The sequence below is a fragment of the Gigantopelta aegis genome, chromosome 10 (genome assembly GCF_016097555.1).
Source record: "Gigantopelta aegis isolate Gae_Host chromosome 10, Gae_host_genome, whole genome shotgun sequence".
Classification (NCBI taxonomy): Eukaryota; Metazoa; Mollusca; class Gastropoda; order Neomphalida; family Peltospiridae; genus Gigantopelta; species Gigantopelta aegis.
The window spans coordinates 55,626,621-55,651,947 of record NC_054708.1 but is presented as its reverse complement, the minus strand read 5'-3'; the positions used below and the strand labels follow the sequence as shown (position 1 = coordinate 55,651,947).

The following is a 25,327-nucleotide window of genomic DNA, read 5'->3' as shown; positions in this document are numbered from 1 at the left end:
CGGCCTTTAATATACCAATCGTGGTGTCTACATCAAGGGCATGTATAATTGATGTAACACAGGAGTAAGGCTTTTCTATTCTTTGGTTTCTGGATGTTTTATTCCATTAAAACTGTTGCATTTTGAGGATTCATATTACCTCTCAGTCGGTATTGTTTGTTTCTGGGTTGCTTAAAAAAAAATTAGGTTTATTTATTTTGTTGTTATTGTTGTTGTTTATATATATTTTGGCTGTGTGGGGTTTTATGTGTGTTTTTTTGCTTCTGGTATTAAGAAGAAATAAGGAACGAATATTAACATTCAAGAAGCAAACATATATTTTCTTCATCTGGTCTTTTTTTCCCCCATCACATATGGTATATGGCATATATTTCATATTTATTCTACCTACCTGAATTGAAAAATCTTCCATTATCTCTATGTACCCGTATTTATAATTTACCAGATGAAAAATTAAATGTTCAGTATCAATGTTGTACCATATACATTTCGTTATTTTTACATTTATCTGTGATAAATAATTACAAATTAACTGACCCATGCAAAAACATTGCATTATTTACCTAAATGTATCTGATCATCGTGTATCATCGTCCACAGGATATTGCGAGCTCCGAAGCGAGCGAAAGGCAAAATACCAATGCATCGAGGTAAGTTATTTTCCGTTTTCTTTGATAATATATTTCAACTCTAAAGATAATATATGGTAATTTGTGAAGGATATCCACTATGTTGATCCTAAGGCACCAACAAGCTGTGATTTAGGGGTTGTTGTTGTGTTGTTTGTTTTGTTGGGGTTTTTGGGGGGGTTGGGTTTTTTTTTTTTTTAAACTGTTCTATCCTTTATTAAGTAAGACTCTTTGTGTGCACTTCAAAGTGTGACATTAAATTTTAAGGATTCTCTTTTAACATTATTTCCGTACTAGTAAATGACTACATGCAATTAAGGGTATACTCTTTACATTCCAACAAAACGTTTATTTTATCCCAAGTGCCATTATGAAACTATGATGCTTCATATGTCCCTTAATTTCCAAATCATTCTAAAAAAAAATATGCTAAGCTAGGAAAAAAAGCACCTTACAATAATATATTGTATTTGGTGTTCATAAAATTAATGTACGAGACGTGTGGGTGGGTGGGGGCAGGGGGCAACTGTCATTCCCCCAGTACTGGAGAAAATCCTCAAAATAACAATATAGATATTCGGGAAAAAGGAGTTGGCCATGTATTTCCATCATTCCACCCGCAATTACCCTATGCTAATTCTTCTATTATATATTTTAACAGTGCATGGACAAACTTGTAACACCAATGACATTGTCCACTAATTGTGAATGAAAGCGCACTATCTAAGCACATTAGCAAAGAGAATTATATTACTAAAAAGGTTTCGTTAAAACAGAGGCGTCGGAAACAAATTAATATTGGGGAGGCGAATGTCGACCCGATCGAAGCGAGGGTGTGCTTTGGGGTTTGGGGGGGTCCGGGGGCAAATTTTTGAATTCTAGATGCCATTTCCTGCATTCTGCTGCATTTAAGAGACAACTTTGGTAGGTATGTCATACACATTTTTGTAGCAAAAGTACTGGTAAAAAGGGGTATTTCATTTATTTTTGGGTTTTTTTTTTATGCAATCGGTTATCCTCGTGACTATTATCATATAAGGCACTCGTATCGTGTGGGCGTCGCTTTTAGTTATATCTGATTTTCCGATCTAATATTGCAACAATAGTATTCCGACGTCAGGTGGACTACCGAAACATCATCAAACGTAACAACGTTAAATAACGCGTGTAACATAAGGAGTTAACTCCCTTGGTATCATCGGTCAAAAATATTTAGCAAGTTTATTATTTTGTGGAATATATAATAATAATATCGAATGTTAAAATGTTCGTATAAACGATTTTCCTAGTTAAATGTATAGTTATGTAAACTTAGTACTGGATTCTTGATGCTGGAAATACAGTATAATGTCTTCAGATATTTCTATTCAGCAACTTAACGAAACTGGAAAAACACTCGTGCATTCGCTACAAGACACCGCTTTTCTCATGAATGAGGCAGCATCTTCTTTACATAATTTAGCAAGTCGTATGTTACCTGAGCTTAAAAAAACCCTTGCAAACGACTTCACGATCAGACGTGAACGAGACGATATGGTAGGTTAACATGCATTAAATGGGATAAACCTACACAAAATATGCTAAATATTATATTTTTATTATTATTTTTTAAAATGTTTAAAGTTATTTGACAAATACTTATTACTAAATACTGAACTACGTGTGGTAAATAGATTGTTTCAATTTGGAAGCTACCCTGGGCACTAGCCTGAGTACTCAACTGCAAGAGCACTGTAGTCCTTCCCACAGGGAACACCTTTTTTTCATACTATGGAATTTACTACAAGTTATTTATTTCTGAGTCGATTGTTTTCTAAATTGCACAATTTTAAAAAGATTTTGTATTTGTTTCAAAAGCACTTACTTTTTTCTTACATCAAACCAAACAAATTATTTACAAAAACATTTTTGTAGGATGAGACGGACTATATAGACAGACATTTGTCCAAATGTCCGTCTATAGTCCGTCTCACAGGGAACGCCTTTTTTCATACTATAGAATTTGCCACAAGTTATTTATTTCTCATTTATAAATCTCATACTTGATTAGTAGTCATAAAATATTTTATGGTCAAGTTCACACTGATCAACTGTTAAGTAAACCAATTGTAATCAGTAAATTAGAATCATATTGACACTATAGAGTAGTGACTTCTTATTTGCTATTTTCACAAACTGAAACAGTGTTGTCGCTTGGTGTTTTTTTATATTAAATGTTGTTTTCCTCTAGATGCCTGTTTTATTTTTAAACTGTTTATTTTTATTTTAGGTGACTGTTGAAGTGAAATGTACATTTTTAAAGATTGGAGACATTAATACATTAAGTCAAGACTTTGATGCTGAGGTCCTTGTTCAAGCCAAATGGGAAGAACCTGCTTTAGATTTCTCTGAGAGGGTAGAATCAGTTTGTTTGAAAACATTTTAGCTACACTCCACAAGTTATGATTTCTTCCATTTAACTAACAGTTATTCTAGTTCACTCAACCAGTAAAAAGGTGCCAGAAAGCCGTGCTAGAAAACACATCTAGAACACATCCCCTACATGGTCATTCACCCTTTTCATTGGCCATTTGGACTCATCGTTTAGGAGGTAGTCCACCGTTGCTACTTGTTGATTATGTCATGCTCTAAGCAAAGGTAGTACCTGACGTCATGTAATATGTAATGCTGCATCCATTCCTTTTAGTGAAGTAACGTATATCAGCCGAGAGGAGTGACTTCACGGTACAAAAATAAAATGCATGAATTTTATAACAATTATACTAAAATTATAAGAATAATTGAGCTAGAAAATATTTCTGGCACTCATCCTTTTTTCTGACAAGGATTGATTTTTTTTTTGAGACTCGTGTCAGAAAAACTATCTATAAAAGGACGTGTGTCAGAAACTATTAATCAGATACAGGGGAGAAATATATGTGTTTAACATTCTAAAATATGGCTTCTTAGTGTTTAAGGCCTTCGCATTTCATGAAAACAATCATTTTCAATATGAGTAACATGTCGGCAAAATCACATAACTGAAAGTTGTCATCTAACTATTATAATCTAACACAGGGTACGAAGGGTAAAATTACATACCCTAAAATCTTGGAAATTAATAATTTCTTAGTACAATTTTTAGAAAGATTATAGTAAGCTGTTTAAAATTTGTCAAAGTACATGAAATGCAGTAAAGATTTCAAATCCATAACCACCTAGCAGGGGCACTTGTTCTTATTATATACCCTCAAAATATTTTCGGCCCAAAGTCTGCCTAAATAATGTTTTTAGGGTTTAGGCAAGCTGTTTTTAACTGACTGAGAACAATTCAAGGCCTCCTTAAAAGTACATATGTGTTGACTCAATTGTCTGTATTTCAAAGCTATTCATTTGATATTTCCCATTTTATTTTATGACTTCTTTTGTATGTTGAAATTAGGCTTAGCCTTCCGCTTACATATGTACACATTCACTTAGTTGCTCTTCTGTATAAAAGTTATATCAATAAGATCAGGATTGGTATGGTACATACAGAAGGTTACTGGTATTTGTTTTAAATATCTCATGGATCCTTTATTAAAGGTGAGTTAAAAATTATACAGGACAGCAATACTTTGATTTTAACATGGTGATTTAAACAAATATTTATTTTGGTTAATATTTAACATTTGTAATTGGTCAAAAGGCTTAGCCTTTATAAAGACATTTCTTTACGTTATTATACATGTACAATGTTTAAAGCTGCTGTTAATATTATTACAATTTATGTTGGAAAAATACAAGAAATGTAAACATTACATTAAACTTTCTAACAGTTTCAATAAGAAGTTTGAGGGCACGTGGATATGTTTACAGAATCTCAACATTATATTCATCTTAAAACTGAAGAAGTTTGTTTTGTTTAATGACACAACTAGAGCACAGTGATGAATTAATCATTGGCTATTGGATGTCAAACATGGTAATTCTGATACGAAGTCATCAGAGAAAACCTACATTTTTTTCTAATGCAGAAAGAGATCTTTTATATGCACTTTCCCACAGACAGGATGGCACATACCACGGCCTTTGATATATCAGTTGTGGTGCACTGGCTGGAACCTTAAAACTGAAGGGTACTTCTGTAGGTGGGTAATGTTTTAACACTTCAGGGATAGGCAGGCACTTTATGTGAGCTATGGCTGGCATTGGCAATTGCCCACCTTAAAATACAAGACCTGCATTGACATTACATCTTAAAAACATTCTATGAAAATCAAATAAAAATAAATGTGTAATTTATAAATTTAAGTACTTAATTTTAATAGTCTAAAACATTGCATTATTTAATGATGTTTTATGTATACTTTATTGTAGGTGGCTAGTCATCAAGATGTAAGTACTGTACCATGTGTTCATTGTAGATTGACTCATTTTTATACGCCCATCTATGATGGGTCGTATTATGGTATGGCATCCATCCGTTAACTTTTTCTTGTCCAGACCATATCTTGCATACAGATGCATACAGGACCATCAGACCTCACATGTATGAACAAATTGGGATGGCAGTGTGTCACGTTCTATTACTAGGTCACTGTGACCTACTTTTTACGGTCTACTGCACATAACAGTAAATCCTTGTCAGGACCATATCTTGCATACAGATGCATACAGGACCATCAAACCTTACATGTAGGAACAACTTGGGATGGCAGTGTGTCGCGTACTATTACTAGGTCATTGTGACCTACTTATCACAGTCTACTGCACATAACAGTAAATCTGTGTCTGGACCATATCTTGCATACAGATGCATACAAGACCATCAAACCTCACATGTAGGAAGAACTTGGGATGGTGGTGTGTCACATACAATAACTAGGTCATAATTAGAATTGAATCATACCCGTAACATATTTATTATTATTACCCATATGGGCTCAAATATATGGGGTAATATTTGTTCGATCTCTGCACAATGTGTGATTGCTTCTACAGCCACTGATTGGCTGACTTAAAAGTCACGACGTTTGGTTGGTTGCTTGCCATGGCCGGAACTTCACTTTCTTTCATATGTTTCCATTCATGAGTCAGATTACACATATGTTATATGATCTACAAAGATTTACAGAAAAAAATGGACTCATTTGTTTCGTAAACATGAAATGGTATATTTTCATAAGCAGCGACTTTAGTAGTATATATAAATAATTATTTTCTAATGCAACTAAAGCCGTATTATTTTGTACTGTAAACATTTGGCTGTAAAAAGAACACTGTTATACTATGACGTCACTTCATTACATCATGTATTGTGCATAAGATTATATGACGTAATGGCTGATGGCTTTGTTGTAGACTGCAGAGGAATTGTTTCATTAAAAATCAGTTAAAATTGACAATGGGTAATAAAAAGAATAACCAACTTTCTACGAGGAGTTACGAATTATCTGTCCCTCGTGCATGAATGTTGTAAAACTCTCACCAAAGGCTCGGGTTTACAACATTCATTCACTCGGGATAGATAATTTATAATTCCTCATAGCTCATTGGTTATTCTCTTAATATCTGTGGTTTTCCATCAAACTCCTGGTGGGCGTATCATGTACCTCACCAGTACTTTTGTTTAAACATGATGCTTAGTTAGCTAATCTTGTAAGCAATTTGTTTTTTTATTACTAGTATTATTTGTAAACTAATCCATTGTATGCATGTTTTATTAGTTTTGATAGAATATAAATATTGGGTTGCATGCTGTTTTAAAAAAACAAAAAAACATTGTGTTTTGAAGGTTGATCTAGGTTATTCTCCCTATTTTCTGTATAGTAGATGCTGTATTTCAACCTGTCAAGACAAGCTGCATGACATCATTTGTTATATTCTTTAACAAATTGAGGGCTGACAACTGTAACTGTTTATCAATTTGCAGGCACAGGCATTTAAACAAGTCAAGAAATGTCGTTCAGATTACCAGGAGGTTTCCACATGTCAAGGAAGTCGAGAACGGCACTCAGTTCTCCACACATCTTTTTGAAAAAAAGCTAGATTCTGATCAATTCGTTTAATTTTAATTTCAACTTATTTTCATGCTTATATCCAATAAAAGGTTCAAGCACACTGTCCTGGACACACACCTCTGCTATCTGGACTGTCTGTCCAGGACAGTGTATTAGTTGTTAGTGGTTAGTGAGAGAGAAGAGGGTGTAGTGGTCTTACACCTACCCACTGAGTTGTTAAAACTCGCTCTGGGTGGGAGCCAGTACTGGGCTGTGAACCCTGTACCTACCAGCCTTATGTCCGATGGCTTAACCACGACACTACCGATTTCGTTCTCTGATCAGTTGTATATGTTGTTTAATTATAAATTACATACAAATGTAGATCAGTACAATGAGAATAGTGGATATGAATGAAGGACTTACAATGGAAATTGTAAACTTCATACCAAGCACATAATTTATGCTAATCTGTACATGGGTTACCACTACCAGGCTTATTTCGATGCCTGAGTCATCATTTTCAGATTAACAAGTTAAAAAATAAAAATGGTTAAATCCTAAAAAAAACCCACCCAATATTTTGTTTATTTATTTAAATTATTTAACTTTTCATCCCTCCTATTTTATGTATGATCCAAAGAAAACTCATTTTGGTAACAAGTGGATATAACCAGTTTTGTTGTCAGCCTTCAAAATGTACTACAAAAGGTAGGGAAATTGTTTCCTTGTTATTAATTTTTTTATTAATTTTTTTTTTTTTTATTGTGCCGTTTAACTATATGTAGACTGGCAAGACAGATAATCAATCCCTCATGTCTTTGAGAGATAGGCATATTCCCATCCTAGATACACAATTGTTTTGCCTGAAATCACAATTAAATAATTCCATTTACCAGGTCAGGTCAGAGGGTGTTATGTGCACATTCAGAGCAAGCTGTTGTAGCACACACCTGTGGGTGGGAGAGGGGACCGCCTGCACTGGCAGGTGCAAGAGAGCACCAGCAGCCCGACTGGGGTCGATAGTAGGCAGGGGGTAGTTTTGTTGCTATGGAATTTTGAAAGTCCTGTAGGATTAAGCTAAAAAGAAAGGTTGTGCAGTTTTAATGAAGGAATTTGGGCTACGTATAATTTTGAATTTAGTATGCCAAGAGTAGCTCGTTATTGGAACTTAGCCTACTGATATCTATTGATGTTTGTCTCCCTAGGTTGTCCCAGTAGTGGCCTTTAAAAGGGCTTGATCTATTGAGATCGTAGCAGGGCAACTCATGGGAGACTTGTTTGCAATTTGTGTATTATACGGGAGGTAAAGCTGGCAAGTTCTTGTTGTTATCTGTCTGTCCTCTTTTCTGTCTTTATCCTCCTTATATTATCCAGTAGAATTTGGGGTTTTTTAGTGTGGAATCTCGAGTGTTTCATACGCATTAACTAGTGACGTCACTGTTTTTTGTGTACACATTCAACACACTAAGTTTACCCAGAATTCTTTATGGTCAGCTGACAAAAGAAACAAAGCTAGGGAGCCATGCTATATTTAGTCATAAATTATTCGGAAAACCCCTCTTGTATCTTATGGAAAGATTATGCGTGGGATTGATTAATTTGTAGTTATTTATTACAAATAAATGACAAAATAACTAAATATTGTAGTTTCAACTTTGACATAGCACCTTTAAGAAATACTTCTTTGTTATGTTTGTGGGCTCTCTAAAAATATTTCTTCATAAAGTCCTCCTTCCATATACACAAACCTGTGGTTGAAGTTAACACGAACACTCTAGGCCATGGCAAGTAGAAATTGCTATGGTCAAGTACAATTTAAATCTTGTTAGTCCCCCAGCCCAGATGGATAAGCTCCATTATGCAGTAATGCTAAGATTTGTTTTTCCAGGATTAGATCACAAATGGGACATATCTGTCGGTCACATGGTTCCAACCAATAATGGTGGGACTAAGTGATTTTGCTGCCTCAACAAATGCAAAATGAATTAACAGACTGAGTTGCTAAATGCACCCAAGATATGACCAAAAAACCCAAAACAAATATATAAAACTTAAGATATAAACATGTAATGAGGCATATAATGGTACTAGCTAATAATATACTGATTCTAAAATTAAACACTATCCCACATGTAAATAAAAATATTAAATAAATTAAAACATATGATCAAACAAGTAGTTAAGGATAAAACAAAAAATGGTTTCTAACAAATGAATATGAGTTGGGTGTTTTTTTTGCTATTTCAAAAACGATCACAAGTAGAGACACATTAGTTTACAGTATATGCCATCTTAAGAATAACATGTTTTAGACAAACATTTGTTATCTCTTGGGTTGGGATTTCCCAATCTCCAGTAAACACTCGTCATAGATTCTCATTATCTTATCCTAATTTGGCAGTTTATATCTCTGCACTGTCTTCATCCTTGCACTGATAAACTTTATTTAATTACAGAAATGCTAATTATTCTAAAGGCTGATACACCACCCCGTACAATGAAATAAAACTCAAGTAAACCTGTGATAAAATATTGAGAATATCCGAGTACTCCGTCATCACTATGTTCATAATTTCAGAGTTAAAAATCATCTATATTAATGATTACCAAGTTAAATGACGTCTATACTAATGATTTATTTTAGGATAGACCGCTGTATGATGAAAAGAAGTATTGGAACCCCAAGTTAATCATCACTAATGTTATTGAAGAATTTCACATGGAAGTGAAAACCTACAATGTCAAGTTCCAAGAGTCAGGCTATAACCATGCAGTTGTCGTACTACTTTGGAAATTTGATGGAAAGTTCAGAGAAAACCTTGAACTTGAACATTTTCCATTCGATATCCAGGTTTGTAAAATATTCATATCAGAATAAGTACTGATCACAGAGAAATCACTCAATCTTTTTATTATTATTATGGATTGGAAGGAAGGAAATTGTTTATTTAACGACGCACTCAACAAATTTTTTATTTTATGATTATATGGTGTCGGAAATATGGTGAAGGACTGTATAGATATTGAGAGAGGAAACCTGTTGTCGCCACTTCAATGGGCTACTCTTTTTGATTAGCAGCAAGGGATCTTTTATATGCACCATCCAACAGGCAGGATAGTGTATATACCACGGCCTTTGTTACACCAGTTGTGGGGCACTGGCTGGAACGAGAAATAGCCCAATAGGTCCACTGACTGGGATCGATCCTAGACTGACCATGCATCATATTATGGATTGGAGGGCCTGGTGAGTATGTCTGCTTAATTTTTAATTTCATTCTTAAGATGGCATATATTGTAAACTAATGTGTCTCTTACTTGTGATCATTTTTGAAATGGCAAAAACAACCAGATTGCTTTGTTAAAAACCATTTTTTTAAGTCCGTAACTACTTATTTGATTATATGTTTTAATTTATTTAATATTTGTATTTACATGTGGGATAGTGATTAACTTTAGAATCAGTATATTATTAGCTAGTACCATTATAAGCCTCATTACATTTTTATATCATTGTCACGGGGATTCTATAATACCCGTAACTGAATGAAACACGATTATCCAAATATCTCTCCTAACTGTATATCTATTAGATCTCTCTGTAACAGGCAGTATATACCCGCGTTGGCTCGTCTAGGTATGATCAGAGATAAGATCTTATATAAAGTATATATTATTATAGCACGTTTAGTTCACTAGAAAACACAACAAAAACACAATACACTTTGGAATCTGTATTAACCTACGCTGACAAATGTACTGCCGCAGTAGTTAATTAATAACAACAATAATAACAACCCAGAACTGATAACTTAATTAGTTAATCTCTAGGTGTCTAGTTTACACAATATGCTAATCACTTCACCATGACACAACACCCACACGTGTGATAATTGAGAAACGCTAGCACACACACGTGCGATAATGGAGAAACGCTTCCAGGGGAACTTAATTAATAAAGGAATTACAACACTATTCCTAACTGGTTAATTTTTAATTAACCCTTAACTACTCATTCAGTAACCTTGTAACACAGAATTAATACTGGTACCTATCACAATAAAGACAATAACCTACAGTTTACCTAGGTCTTCTAGGATGACTGGCTAAGCTTTATATTACCAAATACTCGTATAATGTTAGAACAAAAAGTCTACGATTTACTTCGTCAGATGACCGAAGACACTGTCTAAAGAATATTGGTATAATACAGTATTAAAATATTTAAAGTCACATCAATCACATCGAGGTTATACAACAGAGCAGAAATAATATATTTACCAAAGTCCGGACGGACACCGTTCCCCCAGGATACCTTCCTACACGTATGGTTCTCGTCGATATATCTAAAATCCTAGCTATTTATTCAAAACTCTCAGAGACAGCGAATATTGCCTGGGGGTACAACGCGGTACCTCACCTATCATCTGATGTTCCACCTCTCCCAGAGTCGGTATATTTTTCTCTGATCGTCAGACTGGCTGTCGCCATCGTTGCCAAATCACGGTTGTAAAAACCGCACTCGCGGAGGTATTACTTAACTACTCGCCACATGGCCTCCGCACCTGGCTCTGGGTGTGTATTAGAAGTACAGCTCGATGACCATCGCGCAAAGGTATCACATAACAAATTGCCCACCTGGGCTTAAGTGCAATTTGGAACTGCACACGGCCTTCTAAAACAATTAATATAACCACAGGCGAAAAGAAATTAAGAGCATGTACCGTCACACACCCCCACCTCAAAAAGGATATTTCCTCTACTCTAGGAATAGGGAAATATACTACATTAAAACAAAAAGGTGCGTTAACCGACGCATACGGGCATTTATAACACATGTAATAATAAGGTGACTACCAGTAATCACACTGAGTCTCTCAGTCCCTGGTATACAAATAAAATATATATAAACAAAACAGAAATCAAGAATGTCAACACATTATCATAACGTTCAACTTCGGGACAGGGCATCAGCAATTACATTGGATGTGCCCTTGATATGTTCAATGGTAATTGGGTATTCTTGCAGAAGAAGACTCCATCACAAAACTCTCTGGTTGGAGGCTTTCATTCGGATGGTCCAGTCCGTCTTCGTCTTCTTGGAACAGCACAGCTCCAGCACCCACGTCACTGGCACCCACAGCTAGCTTGAACGGCATTCGGTAGTCTGGTGCTGCCATCACGGGAGATGAGTAGCGCCTCTGCTTGAGACGGTTGAATGACTTCTCACATTCACCTGACCAATGGAACTTCGTTTCCTTCTTTTTCAGCGTCGCACATTTTCCAGGTTTTCTCCGATAGGCATGCTGTCGAATCGGTGTAGCGTTGGGTTCCAAGCGCACATCTTGGCTTAAGGTATTGGTAACCGTTGGAAGGTTCTGACAAATGGAAACATTGTCTTGTTTCAACGTAGGCAACTTTGCTCGCTGGGGGTTCAAGTCTGCTAGAATCTGGCTGTTGGTTAATTTGATCTCTGCAGTCTTGACGTCATCACAGGAAATTGAGTGACTCTCAATTTGGACGGGTAGCACTGGAACTATCGGCAGTCTGTCAAAATAACCTTTTAGTAAATTTATGTGACAATACCTACTTTTCCTAACCCTATCAGGAGTGTTTATCACATACCCTGTCTCATTAACCTGTTTGTGCACAACATAGGGCCCGAAATACCTGTTCTGCAATGAACCCCGTTTAATGGGAAGGTACAGCAGCACCTTATCCCCTGGTTTAAATTCCCGACTCCTAGTCTTCCTATCAAACACTGATTTTATTTTGCTCTGAGCATGGCTCAGTTGCTTCCTAGCCTTCCTATCTCTAACACTCTTATTCATTAATACTCCCTTGTCCATATCATAACCTGACATCTGATCCTCCATCTCACTCTCTGTTAACAATGTAGTGCGAGCTGCCAACAATTTTGGATCAGCCCCCCTGCTCTAGAATTAACTCTTGTCTATTACAAGGTAAATCCCCTCTATCAAACACAACTGGTTCAATTCCCCTCTGCGGGAGATCAACAGGTTCCACCACATTTAATTCCTCAGTTGACTTATCTACCATTTTACTGATAACCTCATCCACTTCAATTTCATGGCTAACACACGTATCAGACAAATCACAAATATCCTCGGGGTCTCGTGTTACCCTTCTGGCCATAGCCCTATTCTTTACACACGCAGGATAACTAACCTCATCAACCTCACACTCTTTTATGGGTAAAGGGCTGTCTTTCATTAACAATTGGTCACATTTCGGCTGACAACACTGACTAGTCAAATCATTACCCAACAAAACTCCTATGTTTTCAACAGGCAAGTCCTTTACAACACCCATAACAACTGGTCCCGTCACAAACTTCGAACACAAGAAAACGTTATGTAACCGGACAACCATTTTTTCTCCAGTAACCCGAGGTTAAGGCCAAACTACGTCCTGTATCTGAATTCTTAATACCAGCTAAACACTTTGACATTATAAGCGACAGATTACAGCCTGTGTCTCGATAGATTGGTATTGCCTTGGGACTCAATTCTTGTTTCACATCACAAACCATACCAGTGGATACATACGGGTTTACTTTCTCTGCCATGGGACTAACCATTAACTCTCTCGCTAACGGAGCTGACCTCACTAAACCGACCACTTGCGCATTATCGCGTTTCCTTTCAAAACAGTCCCCGACAAGATGGTTATCCTTTTTACAGTAACTGCAATGTGGACGAAAAGTTCGTGCATTGGCTGATAATGCAGGCTTATCCTTACTTTGCCCACCAGGTGCATTCCTTGCCTGACTAGCTGACCAACTAGAAGACTCTCCCCGATAGTTATTTTCCCGGGAAAAACCTGGCTGAAATTTCGTCTTATCACCCTGTTGTAAAGAGCTACCCTGTACTGCCTGAGCTTTGTGTATTAACACGTAATCATCTGCCACTATGCCTGCCTCCTCTATCTTTTTGACTTCACGATCCTCTAAGTGAATACGTAAGCTAACTGGTAATCCATTTTTAATGTCCTGTAAGATCAACAACTCCCGTAACTCGGTATATGACTCTGCCTGATGAGAAACCACCCATTTATCAAACATCCCTGCCATCTTAGCCACAAACTCACTATAAGACTGACCCTGCGTTTTTCTCAACTCGCTATACCGTAAACGATAATCCTCAGGTCGTAATTCATAAGCCCTCAACACTGCAGCCTTAACTAGGTCGTACTGACTTGCTCACTCATCACTCATTGAATTGTAAGCTACACTAGCCTTCCCCTTAAACTTAGACACGGCTAACAATGTCCATTTGACTGCAGCCAATTTAGCTGCTTAGCGGCCCGTTCAAAAAGTTGGAAGTACATATCTACCTCCTGGTCATCAAATACAGGCACTGATCTATAAGCCTCCGACATGTTAAAACCATTTCCTGCCTCACGTCTAACTTCTTCAGTATTCAACTTTAACTCATGTTCCACTTTTAATTTTGCTAACTGGAATTCTCTATCCCTATCTCTCTCTTCTCTCTCTCTCTCTCTATCTCTCTCTCTTCTCTATCCTTCTCTCTATCTTCCCTATCTCTATCTCTATCTTCTCTATCTCTATCTTCTTTTTCTCTATTCCTCTCTTCTCTTTCTCTCTCTCTCTCTCTATCTAATGCATGTTCTTCTCTTTCGTACTCAAGCTTTTTAAAAGCTAACTGTTGTTCCATACTCAAGTCATTTATCTCTATCTCTGGAACAATCTCACTTTCTTCCATAACAGTACTATCACCAAAAACTTCCTGGATAATAATTGTCCTTATATCTCCTAAGGTTTTAGCTGATGTTAAATCAATTTCTCACTCACCCACGATTTCAACTAACTCGGCCTTACGTGCTCGCTTAATCTCCACTACACTAAGCGTAGGCCTATCCAGCAAATTCTTATCCATGTTTAGATATGACGCACTTATTATTAATTAATTTTCTAGTGAACAACGTTGCTACTTCTAGTTATTTTGTAAAATTAATTTATAAAGCCCCCATTTACAAACAATACTTTTTTAAATATGCATGTCCCGTTTCAGATCCGGGACGAGTGCCCCAATTTTCTACTCCTGTCATGGGGATTCTATAATACCCGTAACTGAATGAAACACGATTATCCAAATATCTCTCCTAACTGTATATCTATTAGATCTCTCTGTAACAGGCAGTATATACCCGCGTTGGCTCGTCTAGGTATGATCAGAGATAAGATCTTATATAAAGTATATATTATTATAGCACGTTTAGTTCACTAGAAAACATAACAAAAACACAATACATTTTGGAATCTGTATTAACCTACGCTGACAAATGTACTGCCGCAGTAGTTAATTAATAACAACAATAATAACAACCCAGAACTGATCACTTAATTAGTTAATCTCTAAGTGTCTGGTTTACACAATATGCTAATCACTTCACCGTGACACAACACCCACATGTGTGATAATTGAGAAACGCTAGCACACACACGTGCGATAATGGAGAAACGCTTCCAGGGGAACTTAATTAATAAAGGAATTACAACACTATTCCTAACTGGTTAATTTTTAATTAACCCTTAACTACTCATTCAGTAACCTTGTAACACAGAATTAATACTGGTACCTATCACAATAAAGACAATAACCTGCAGTTTACCTAGGTCTTCTAGGATGACTGGCTAAGCTTTATATTACCAAATACTCGTATAATGTTAGAACAAAAAGTCTACGATTTACTTCGTCAGATGACCGAAGACACTGTCTAAAGAATATTGGTATAATACAGTATTAAAATATTTAAAGTCACATCAATCACATCAAGGTTATACAACAGAGCAGAAATAATATATTTACCAAAGTCCGGACGGACAACGTTCCCCCGGGATACCTTCCTATGGTTCTCGTCGATATATCTAAAATCCTAGCTATTTATTCAAAACTCTCAGAGACAGCGAATATCGCCTGGGGGTACAATGCGGTACCTCACCTATCATCTGATATTCCACCTCTCCCAGAGTCGGTATATTTTTCTCTGATCGTCAGACTGGCTGTCGCCATCGTTGCCAAATCACGGTTGTAAAAACCGCACTCGCGGAGGTATTACATAACTACTCGCCACATGGCCTCCGCACCTGGCTCTGGGTGTGTATTAGAAGTACAGCTCGATGACCGTCGCGCAAAGGTATCACGTAACAAGTTGCCCACCTGGGCTTAAGTGCAATTTGGAACTGCACACGGCCTTCTAAAACAATTAATATCGCCACAGGCGAAAAGAAATTAAGAGCATGTACCGTCACAATCATATAACGATTATATATGTTTTGGGCTTTTTGTCGTACTGTGGGTGCATTTTAGGAACTCATTCTGTTAATTCATTTTGCATTTGTTGAGGCAGCAAAATCACTTATTGGTTGGAACCATGTGACCGACAGATATGTCCCATTTGTGACTAATCCTGGGAAAACAAATCTTAGCATTACTGCATAATGGAGCTTATCCATCTGGGCTGGGGGACTAACAAGATTTAAATTGTACTTGTCCCTAGCAGTTCCTACTTGCCCTGGTCTAGAGTGTTCGTGTTAGTTTCTACCACAGGTTTGTGGATATGGGAGGAGTTTATGAAGAAATACCACTGGCATTATTCTTAGAGGAAGGAAATGTTTTATTTAACGATGCACTCAACACATTTTATTTACGGTTATATGGCGTCAGACATGGTTACGGACCACACAGATATTAAGAGAGGAAACCCTCTGTCGCCACTTCAAGGGCTACTCTTTTCAATTAGCAGCAAGGGGTCTTTTATATGCACCATCCCACAGACAGGATAGTACATACCACGGCTTTTGTTACACCAGTTGTGGAGTACTGGCTGGGATGAGAAATAGCCCAATGGGTCCACTGACGGGGATCGATCCTAGACCGACCTCGCATCAAGCGAACGCTTTACCACTGGGCTATGTCCCGCCCCCTTATTTTTAGAGAGCTCATAGACATAATACACAGGCCATAGGATTTCAAATTTCATGTGAAACACTTTTTCGGTTCCACTGATGGAAATAAATATGGTAATACATGGTATTACTACGACATTTACACCATCTGACCACAAATTGTCGGGAACACCAATGTTATTTTGTTCATTACACCGGAATTCACACCTACCGACACCGACAAAGCAAATTAAGAACAAACGTGCACCCAGCATCTAAAAACACTTCTTTATAATGACATTATGTTGGCAGTACACACAGTCATTTGGCATCCTTGATCAGGTCGCGAGCCGACAGTGTCACATGATGTCTGAGTTACCGATGTCGGCTAACTCTGTAGACGTGTATTGCTTTTGAACATAAACCTTTCGTCATTCAATTAAAGGATTAACTTCGAACAATCACGTCTACTAGTTTTATGACATTTTGTAAACGAAGTAGGTACCAATCGATTAGATTGACTGTAAATGCACTTTGATTAATAATAATATACAGTACTTAGTATTTAATGATGGCCTGTGATCCATCCCTGTCGGTGGGATCATTGGACTATTTCTCATTCCAGCCAGTGCACCACAACTGGTATATTAAATGCCTTGGTATGTGTTATCCTGTCTGTGGGATGGTGCATATAAATAATCACTTGCTACTACTGACACCCAATAGCCGATGATTAATAAATCGATATAATGACAATTTCGATATAACGACAAAGTGACCCAGGGATGAACGTGGTCGTTGTAATGAGGTCTGACTATGTGCGTGCGTGTGTGTGTGTGTGTGTGTGTGTTATTTTTGTTGATAATCATGGGAAACAAAATTTCCGTTCCTTGATTTTACCGATATGCTACCTACATGGTAATAGAAATGATAGTTTCCATAAAATCCTAGGACCTGAATACAAAAGTTGTTTTGGGGTTTTTTAAATTTTGAGAGATATTATAAATAAAATTTACGTAAGTGCTTATTTTGTGCAGGAATTGACGATTCAGGTTTCGAGTGACCGAGGTATAGAAGAGATTGACATCATAGAAGACACCCATGCGATGAGCACAGTGAACATCAACATGTTCCAGGACACCCAGGAGTGGTCCATCTACCAGCACGTGGAGTGTGTTCACAAGTTCACCACCAGGGAGTACGCCAGCACAGCAATACACCCGGTACTGCACGTGCAGAGTCGTGTCAAGAGGAAGGTCGGATTCTTTCTGTGGAACTATATCGTTATTGTTGTAAGTAATCGGCTCTCTGTGTACTTTCATTTTAAAATTTATTTTAGTGCTTATATCCAATTACAGGAACCATCCTTAGTTTGTTGCACCACTAGAGCACTGATTTATCATCAGTGGTTATTGGATGTCAAACATTTGGTAAAAAAATGCTGACTTTTAGTCTTAGAGAGGAAACACGCTATATTTTTTTATTAGTAGCAAGAGATGCACCATCCCACAGGCAGAATAGCACATACCATAGCCTTTTATATACCAGTGTTGGTGCACTGGCTAGAACAAGAAATAGTCCAAATGGGATCGATCCCAGACTGACCGCACATCAGGCAAGCACATCTAGGCTATTTTCCATACCCTTAGTTTGTTACACTGTAACATGTTATCGCTAACAGATCCTTTTTGATGACTAATATTACATTATAAAGATATTTTCCGGTTTAGAATACCACTATATGTATTTAAACAAAGGGGGGTGAGACGTAGCCCAGTGGTACAGCACTCGCTCGATGCGTGGTCGGTGTGGGATCTATTCTTGTTGGTGGGACCATTGAGCTATTTCTCGTTCCAGCCAGTGCACCACGATTGGTATATCAAAGGCTGTGGTATGTACTACCGTGTCTATGGGATGGTGCATATAAAAGATCCCTTGCTGTTAATCGAAAAGAGTAGCCCATGAAGTGGCGACAGCGGGTTTCCTATCTCAATATCTGTGTGGTCCTTAACCATATGTCTGACGCCATATAACCATACATACAATGTGTTGAGTGCTTCATTAAATAAAACTTTTTTTCTTTTTTTTTTAAACAAGTGTTTGTTGTCGTCCTAAAGTTTGTAGTAGCCCAAACTACATTTTATCTTCCAATAATTTTGTATGTATGAAAAAATATGTATTACGAAGTAGAATGAAAAGTTACCACTACATAGATTGGCATATAAGTCAACCACAAACACATTGGATATACAGACACAGATATTCAAACAAGACAATGTATTGAATCTGTAATTTTAGTTGCCAAAAATACTTTGTTAGACGCCAACATCTTACAATGGCTGCAAACTGAGGAAAGTCCCTTTAAAGGTCAAGTTTACTGGTTTTAGGACACCTCAGCTATCTGGACTGTCTGTCCATATCAGGGGTTAATGGTTAGTTGTTAGTAGTAGATTAGTCTATAGATGTACAATGTAGTACCTACCAGTTGAAAAGCTTTTTTCTTTTTTCTTTTTGTTTAGTTGCTGATTTTAGGGCTTGCATTTGGAACCACATCTATTGACCCAAACAACCCTGACAGAATGGCTTGTACTGTCACCTTGTTCCTGACTGGTGTAACTTTCAAACTGGTTGTCAAGGCAACCTTGCCCACAATATCTTATCTCACCTATCTTGTAAGTCCATAGAAGTATTTTATTTCACTTATCTGGTATGCATATAATATATTTCTTTGTATACCAGACAGTTAAAGTTTGTTTACCGACACCACAAGAGCAAATTGATTTATTGATAATCGGCTATTGGATGTCAAACATTTAGTAATTATTTACATATTAGTCTTAGAGAGGAAACCTCTACATTTTCCATTAGTAGCAAGGGATCTTTTATATGCACCATCCCACAGACAAGGTATCACATACCATGGCCTTTGGTATACCAGTTATGGTGCAGTGGCTAGAGCGGGAAATAGCCCAATGGTCCCACCAACAGGGATCGATCCTAAACCGACTGCACATCTGGCGAGCCCTTTACCACGTTGCAAACCAGACATATACATCCAGTCACTTTCAGAGTGACAGATTCAGAGTATACTCAACAACTTACATTTATCTAGCATTAGTAAACTAATGTTGTTTATCAATGAGGACAACATCAGGGATTTGTATATTTTGGCATGGCAATACATTAGTAATTTCACAAAGTCTTCTGACTGGATGGTGGTATTTATGAGTTCCACAGTAATATATATTTGGTGTGGAAAGACGAGTACATGTAAATAGGGAATGGGGTTTTGTACTAGAAGTCAAAACTACAAAATACATGGTGGTGTTTATTGGGGAGTTTTGGGAGTGGGTAGGTTGGTGGTTAGGGGTCTGTTTTGTTCTTATAACCAGTGAGTCTTTAATTATTATTATATATTTAATTGTATTGTGGCACTAAGATTTGGTGGATTTTCATTTCAGGATATATATATTCTTGGGGCTCTTGTGTTTTTGACCTTGCAAGCAGCAGAAAGTGCTATTATGTGTGCACTCTCTAAAGTCTTACACATTGCCGAGGTTGTGGAGTGGGACCAGTGGATAATGGCCTCACTTGCTGTAATATTAATAGCATTCCACATCATCTTTGGCTGTTACATATACGGCACAGTAAGTATTTTTATCATGACATGTTAAGCATGTTTAACCCTACTTAATTGTACTTGATATGACTCATTCATTCATTCATTCATTCATTCATTTATTTAGGGACGGGACGTAGCTCAGTGTTAAAGTGCTCGCTCGATGCGCAGTCGGTCTAGGATCGATCCCCGTCAGTGGGCCCATTGGGTTATTTCTCGTTTCAGCCAATGCACCACGACTGTTATATCAAAGGCCATGGTATGTGCTACCTTGTCTGTGGGATGGTGCATATAAAAGATCCTTTGCTGCTAATCGAAAAAGAGTAGCCCATGAAGTGGCGACAGCGGGTTTCCTCTTTCAGTATCTGTGTGGTCCTTAACCATATGTCTGACGCTATATAACCATAAATAAAATATGTTGAGTGCGTCATTAAATAAAACATTTCTTTCTTTCTTTCTTTCTTTCATTCATTCATTCATTCATTCATTCATTCATTCATTCATTCATTCATTCATTTCAGTTTTAGTTTTGTGCTTATATTCAGTTACGATTTAAGCAAGCTGTCCTGGGTACATACTTCAGCTATCTGAGCTGTCTGTCCAAGACAGTGGGTTAATGGTTTGTTGTTAGTGATTAGTGAGAAGTTTGCTTTGTTTAACGACATCACCAGAGCATATTGATTTATTAATCATCATCTATTGGATGTCAAACATTTGGTAAATTTGACATACAGTTGTTTAGAGAGGAAACCCACTGCAATTTTCATTAGTAACAAGGGATCTATTATATGCACCATCCTACAGACAGGATAGCACATAATACGGCCTTTGATATACCATTCATGGTGCACTGGTTAGAGCGAGAAATAGCCCAATGAGCCCACCAAAGGGTGATTAGTGAGAGTGAAGTTGGTGTAGTGACCATGCATATACATTCCCATCGGGCCATTAAAGCTTGCTCTGGGTGGACGATGAAACCGGAATGCAAATCAAGCAGTGGCATAGGAAGGTGCCAAAAAGTGGGGGGGGGGGGGGGGGGGCCACACTTTTATACTTTTACACTATTATAAAGCAAATATAAAGCAAAATATCTGAAAAGTGGGGGGTACATGCCCCCTCATATTTCCTACGCGAGTGCAAAGTACCAACCAGTATCAAGTCCAATGGCTTAATTACCCACTACAGTATCGATGCCTGTGTAATTGACAAAGTATGTCTCTTATGCTTGGTTTTGTTGAAGGGAATTATTTATTTTATTTTCACAGTACCAGTAAGCATTACTATATTAAATGTTTGGTTATGCATTTTTAATTGTAAGTTTAATGGGCTCATGTTATTATTTTATGACCTTGCAAATATATTGATTTTAATCAATTAATTAGTTATTTGAGGTTGTTTTTGTACATTATATACTCAGCTATTAACATGTTAATAGTTATATTTAATTATAACTGTTAAATAATAATCTATTTCTATTAAGTATGGTATTCAAAACAAATGTTATACCATAAATTAGATTACAACATAAGTGCTTAGAACTTTTGTTTACTAACCAACCTTTTTCTTCCATTAAGATTGATTTCATGTTAAATTCTTACTTTTCTTTTTTAAGGCTTTAGAGAAGAGAAGACAGATGAAAGAGAAGGACAAAGAGTATGGAGTATGTATTCCAATAACCGGTTCCCACTGTTAATATGGAGAACATAATTTCTTGTAATTTAAAATTTAAAAAATTAAGTTTAGATTTTCTTTGATTGATTGATTTATTGATTGCTTCATTCATTCACTTATTCACTTTTATTGTTTAGATTATCAATTTCCATACATCCAAATTATTTCTGGTTATCCTGGTGTTTCTAACAGCATAAAATGCATTTTTCATATTGTCAAAAATGCACGTGCATCTCAGAACTAATGGTTATGGAATACAGTTCTAGTCTATTTTGAAGGGTATTTTCCCATTTCAATGTCACAGACTCTTGTTTAACTCTATTGTAACGTTATCTAAATGTGTTACAGGTTTGTAGATTTAACTCAACTTAGTGTCCATTTTTACAAGTTGAAACTAGGGTATGTGACTTTAATTACTAGGAACTGTTGTTCAAACTGATCTGAATGTTATATAGGTTCATGTGGACCTATTAATAGTTTGTTTTTAATAAATCTGAGACTAATGTAATTTTGTCTTGAAATGTATAGAAATTATTATTAAATAATGAATATTATTTCTTCGTTTGTACTTTCAGAAAAAACGTGACTATTTGGATCATCATGGTGTACTTTTGACTGTGGGATATTCCTCTCTCATGGTTGAAGAAGAATGAACCTTCATTGCAGTTGTTAGAATCTGTAATTAAAAGCAAGCATTTCGTATCTGCAATGTATCATGTAACCTGATGTAATGGTAGCAAAGAACTGGTCAGCAAGGACAGGCTGAGCAATCGGCAATGGACTGGGTGTTAGGAAATCATGGGATCATCATGGAAAAGTTGGTATAAGAAACATACCAGATTCAGGAACCCAGAACATTGATCAATCAAAGGGCTTGGGGTACTTCCAATCTGACCATGTCGTTCAGGGTGGCAAATACGAACCACTATGTTTTGTTCAGGAAAGAATGCATTTAGACAAGAACATTCAGTTTTGTAGTATGTACTTATTCATCTGACTGATGCAGAAAACTGGCTGATAAAGCAAATGATGATGAAGATGTCGATGATGACAATAATATTTATATTCATATAATTTTCCAGTACAGCTCATTGTTCTGAACAAGTAACACAGGAACATAAGCCATCTACCCAGAATACTTAGCGTCAAATGATCATATCCCACATATATATTTTACACAGACAAAACAAGATAAACTAAAACATTTGTTTGATATACATGTACTAATACAAAATGTGGAGCAATGTTTGGTATAGGGAAATAATCCAGTAAACTATAGCGTTTCTCAGGTGGGCACTCTCTTACTGGGCTACATCCTACTCTACAGGGTGCATATACCAGTATGTTCGTATAATCTACTGTGCTTTCTCACTAGTACAGATTTGACAAAATAAAATGGAAAATTATTTATTACATTGTACTTCGTTTGCTTAACAAAAAAAAAGTGTTAAAAATGGTGATGAATCGAGCATTATTCAGTCTGAATACAAAAATAGGGATTTATCAGGCACAGCGGAAACAGGAAAACATTGTGGGGGGTGGGGGGGCTAACTAAGATTGAGGGCACAAAGCGGAAACAGGAAAACATTGCGGGGGGTGGGGGGGCTAACTAAGATTGAGGGCACAAAGCAGCTTCTAGGGGTTTTGGGGATATGCTCTCCCATAAAATTTTGAAAATTACTACCAGTAATATTGGGAGGGGGCTACAGTAGGGTCTCCATGAATACTAGGGCATGGGCCGAGTTTGCCAGGACTCTAGTCCATTTATAGGACTCTAGTACTGTCATTTAATGATATAGTTTTCCATAATTTTTCCATATGCTTGAAAAATGCCGGTTACATTATTGGACTATTGAGACACAGAGGGAAAACAAAAGTCAAATGAGTGGAATGCAATATAATGGCATACTTTGGCAGCCATGTTCAGCACTGGAATTAAGATGCATAATGCTATTTTACTTTATTCCTTAGTATCATTATTATCTAGTATTCTAGTCCAGTATTTTAGACTCGTGAAGACCCTAAGCTAGAGCACCTCCCCTAATATTATGTATTGATATTGGCATATTAAATTTACCAAGTGTACATTTCAAGGCTCTTCTTTGATGCCAAATACTACATTGTCAATACTGTATGGCTCATGTATTGTGTTAAGCTAAAGTATGTTAAAACATTAACGACACAGCATTTGTATGTAAACTATTATTTAATATTTTCAATTTCTGTAAGAAGCACCTTTCTGGATTCGTACAAGAGAAGAATAATAAATTTGCCACAATATTCTTGCAATTCCAGTTTTGTTGTCTTTTAATATTTGCACCAGACACCAATCGACACCACACAAGGTCTTTCCCCTAACAGTCCTTTTGGAATCGTCACAGTGATGGGGGGGGGGGGGGGGGGGGGGGGGGGGGGGGGGGGGGGGGGGGGGGGAAAGTCAATATTTTAACAAATGCAGAATTAAAACAAGTTGCAACTACTCTCATCATAATTTGCTATGCAATATACAAAAACTGGAGAATTAAAAAAAAAATAACCATCTACAAAATATGATTTATACCAAAACCAGTCGTTTATGTATGTATGTATGTATGTATATATGTATATGTATGTATGTATATGTGTGTGTATATATATATATATATATATATATATATATATATGACATGCTAAAAATGTAATACAGTCCTACATTTAGGTGTAGTGTAATCCAGGTATGGTTAAAGCAAGTTGATGTCTGAGGGGAGGGAGGTAGAATACGAATGTCATCCACCCCTATGGTGATCAGTAAAATTAATAGAATATATTTAGCCTGAAAGACTGCTTTTAACATTACAATTTCATATATATATATTTTTTAAAATCGTTCTGGTCCATTATAATGGGAACAATACTGGAAAGTCAAAGGTTATTTTGTTTGACCTGAGAGGTTTAGTAACTATATTCCCTGGATTGTCACTTTTTGCAAATAATTGTGTAAATGCAACACTATTTACACCGTAATTCTGCTATACCTTAAGCTTTTCTCGTTCTGTGTCTCTCTTTGTCATCTCACAATTGAGAGTACGTTATTCTGCTTTAATCGTGCCACACCGTCAATAATTGTCATGAGATTGACAATGGAGGTGGGTGGGGAATGCAGTAATACAAAGTCAGTTTTGTTTGGCCAGCTAAGTATTAAATGTAACTACATTTTGAAATTAAAATATTTTTAGGTCTAATTATAGGCTATCCCGCACCCACATCTGCCTCTGCCCCAAACGTTGGTTCTTGCAAAATAATATTGTGTTAAATTCCATGACATACATACTGTGGCGATTTTCCTTTTAAGAATTGGAAATATTTTTAAAGTAAACAATTAAAATACAACTATTCCGTACAAAAAGTAATTTTTTATTATCTATGGCAAGTTTGCATACGGAAAATTGTGACGAAAACACGCCAGGCAGCTGCAGTTTCTGCGGTGCTCCGAAGATGACAGCGGAGGACTATACTACCAACCAACCGATAGCGT

At 36.7% G+C, this 25,327-nt stretch overlaps 1 protein-coding gene across 1 annotated transcript; it reads left to right on the top strand.

Annotated features, from left to right (window-relative positions):
* The first annotated feature begins 1,839 nt into the window (after positions 1-1,839).
* LOC121384776 (gamma-aminobutyric acid receptor subunit beta-like) lies at positions 1,840-24,093 on the top strand. Its single transcript, XM_041515353.1, has 9 exons — positions 1,840-2,165; positions 2,899-3,024; positions 4,968-4,985; positions 9,237-9,443; positions 17,561-17,815; positions 19,043-19,195; positions 19,985-20,170; positions 21,755-21,802; positions 22,389-24,093. The coding sequence occupies exons 1-9, from the start codon at positions 1,977-1,979 to the stop codon at positions 22,464-22,466; spliced, it is 1,260 nt and encodes a 419-aa protein (XP_041371287.1). The 5' UTR covers positions 1,840-1,976; the 3' UTR covers positions 22,467-24,093.
* Positions 24,094-25,327: the final 1,234 nt, after the last annotated feature.

Excerpts from the sequence above, each read along its gene's own strand:
- LOC121384776 (XM_041515353.1), top strand. The coding sequence starts at position 1,977 with ATGTCTTCAGATATTTCTATTCAGCAACTTAACGAAACTGGAAAAACA. Across the intron at positions 17,816-19,042 it reads GGAACTATATCGTTATTGTT|TTGCTGATTTTAGGGCTTGC; the intron begins GTAAGTAATCGG and ends CTTTTTGTTTAG. Across the intron at positions 21,803-22,388 it reads AGAAGGACAAAGAGTATGGA|AAAAAACGTGACTATTTGGA; the intron begins GTATGTATTCCA and ends TTGTACTTTCAG.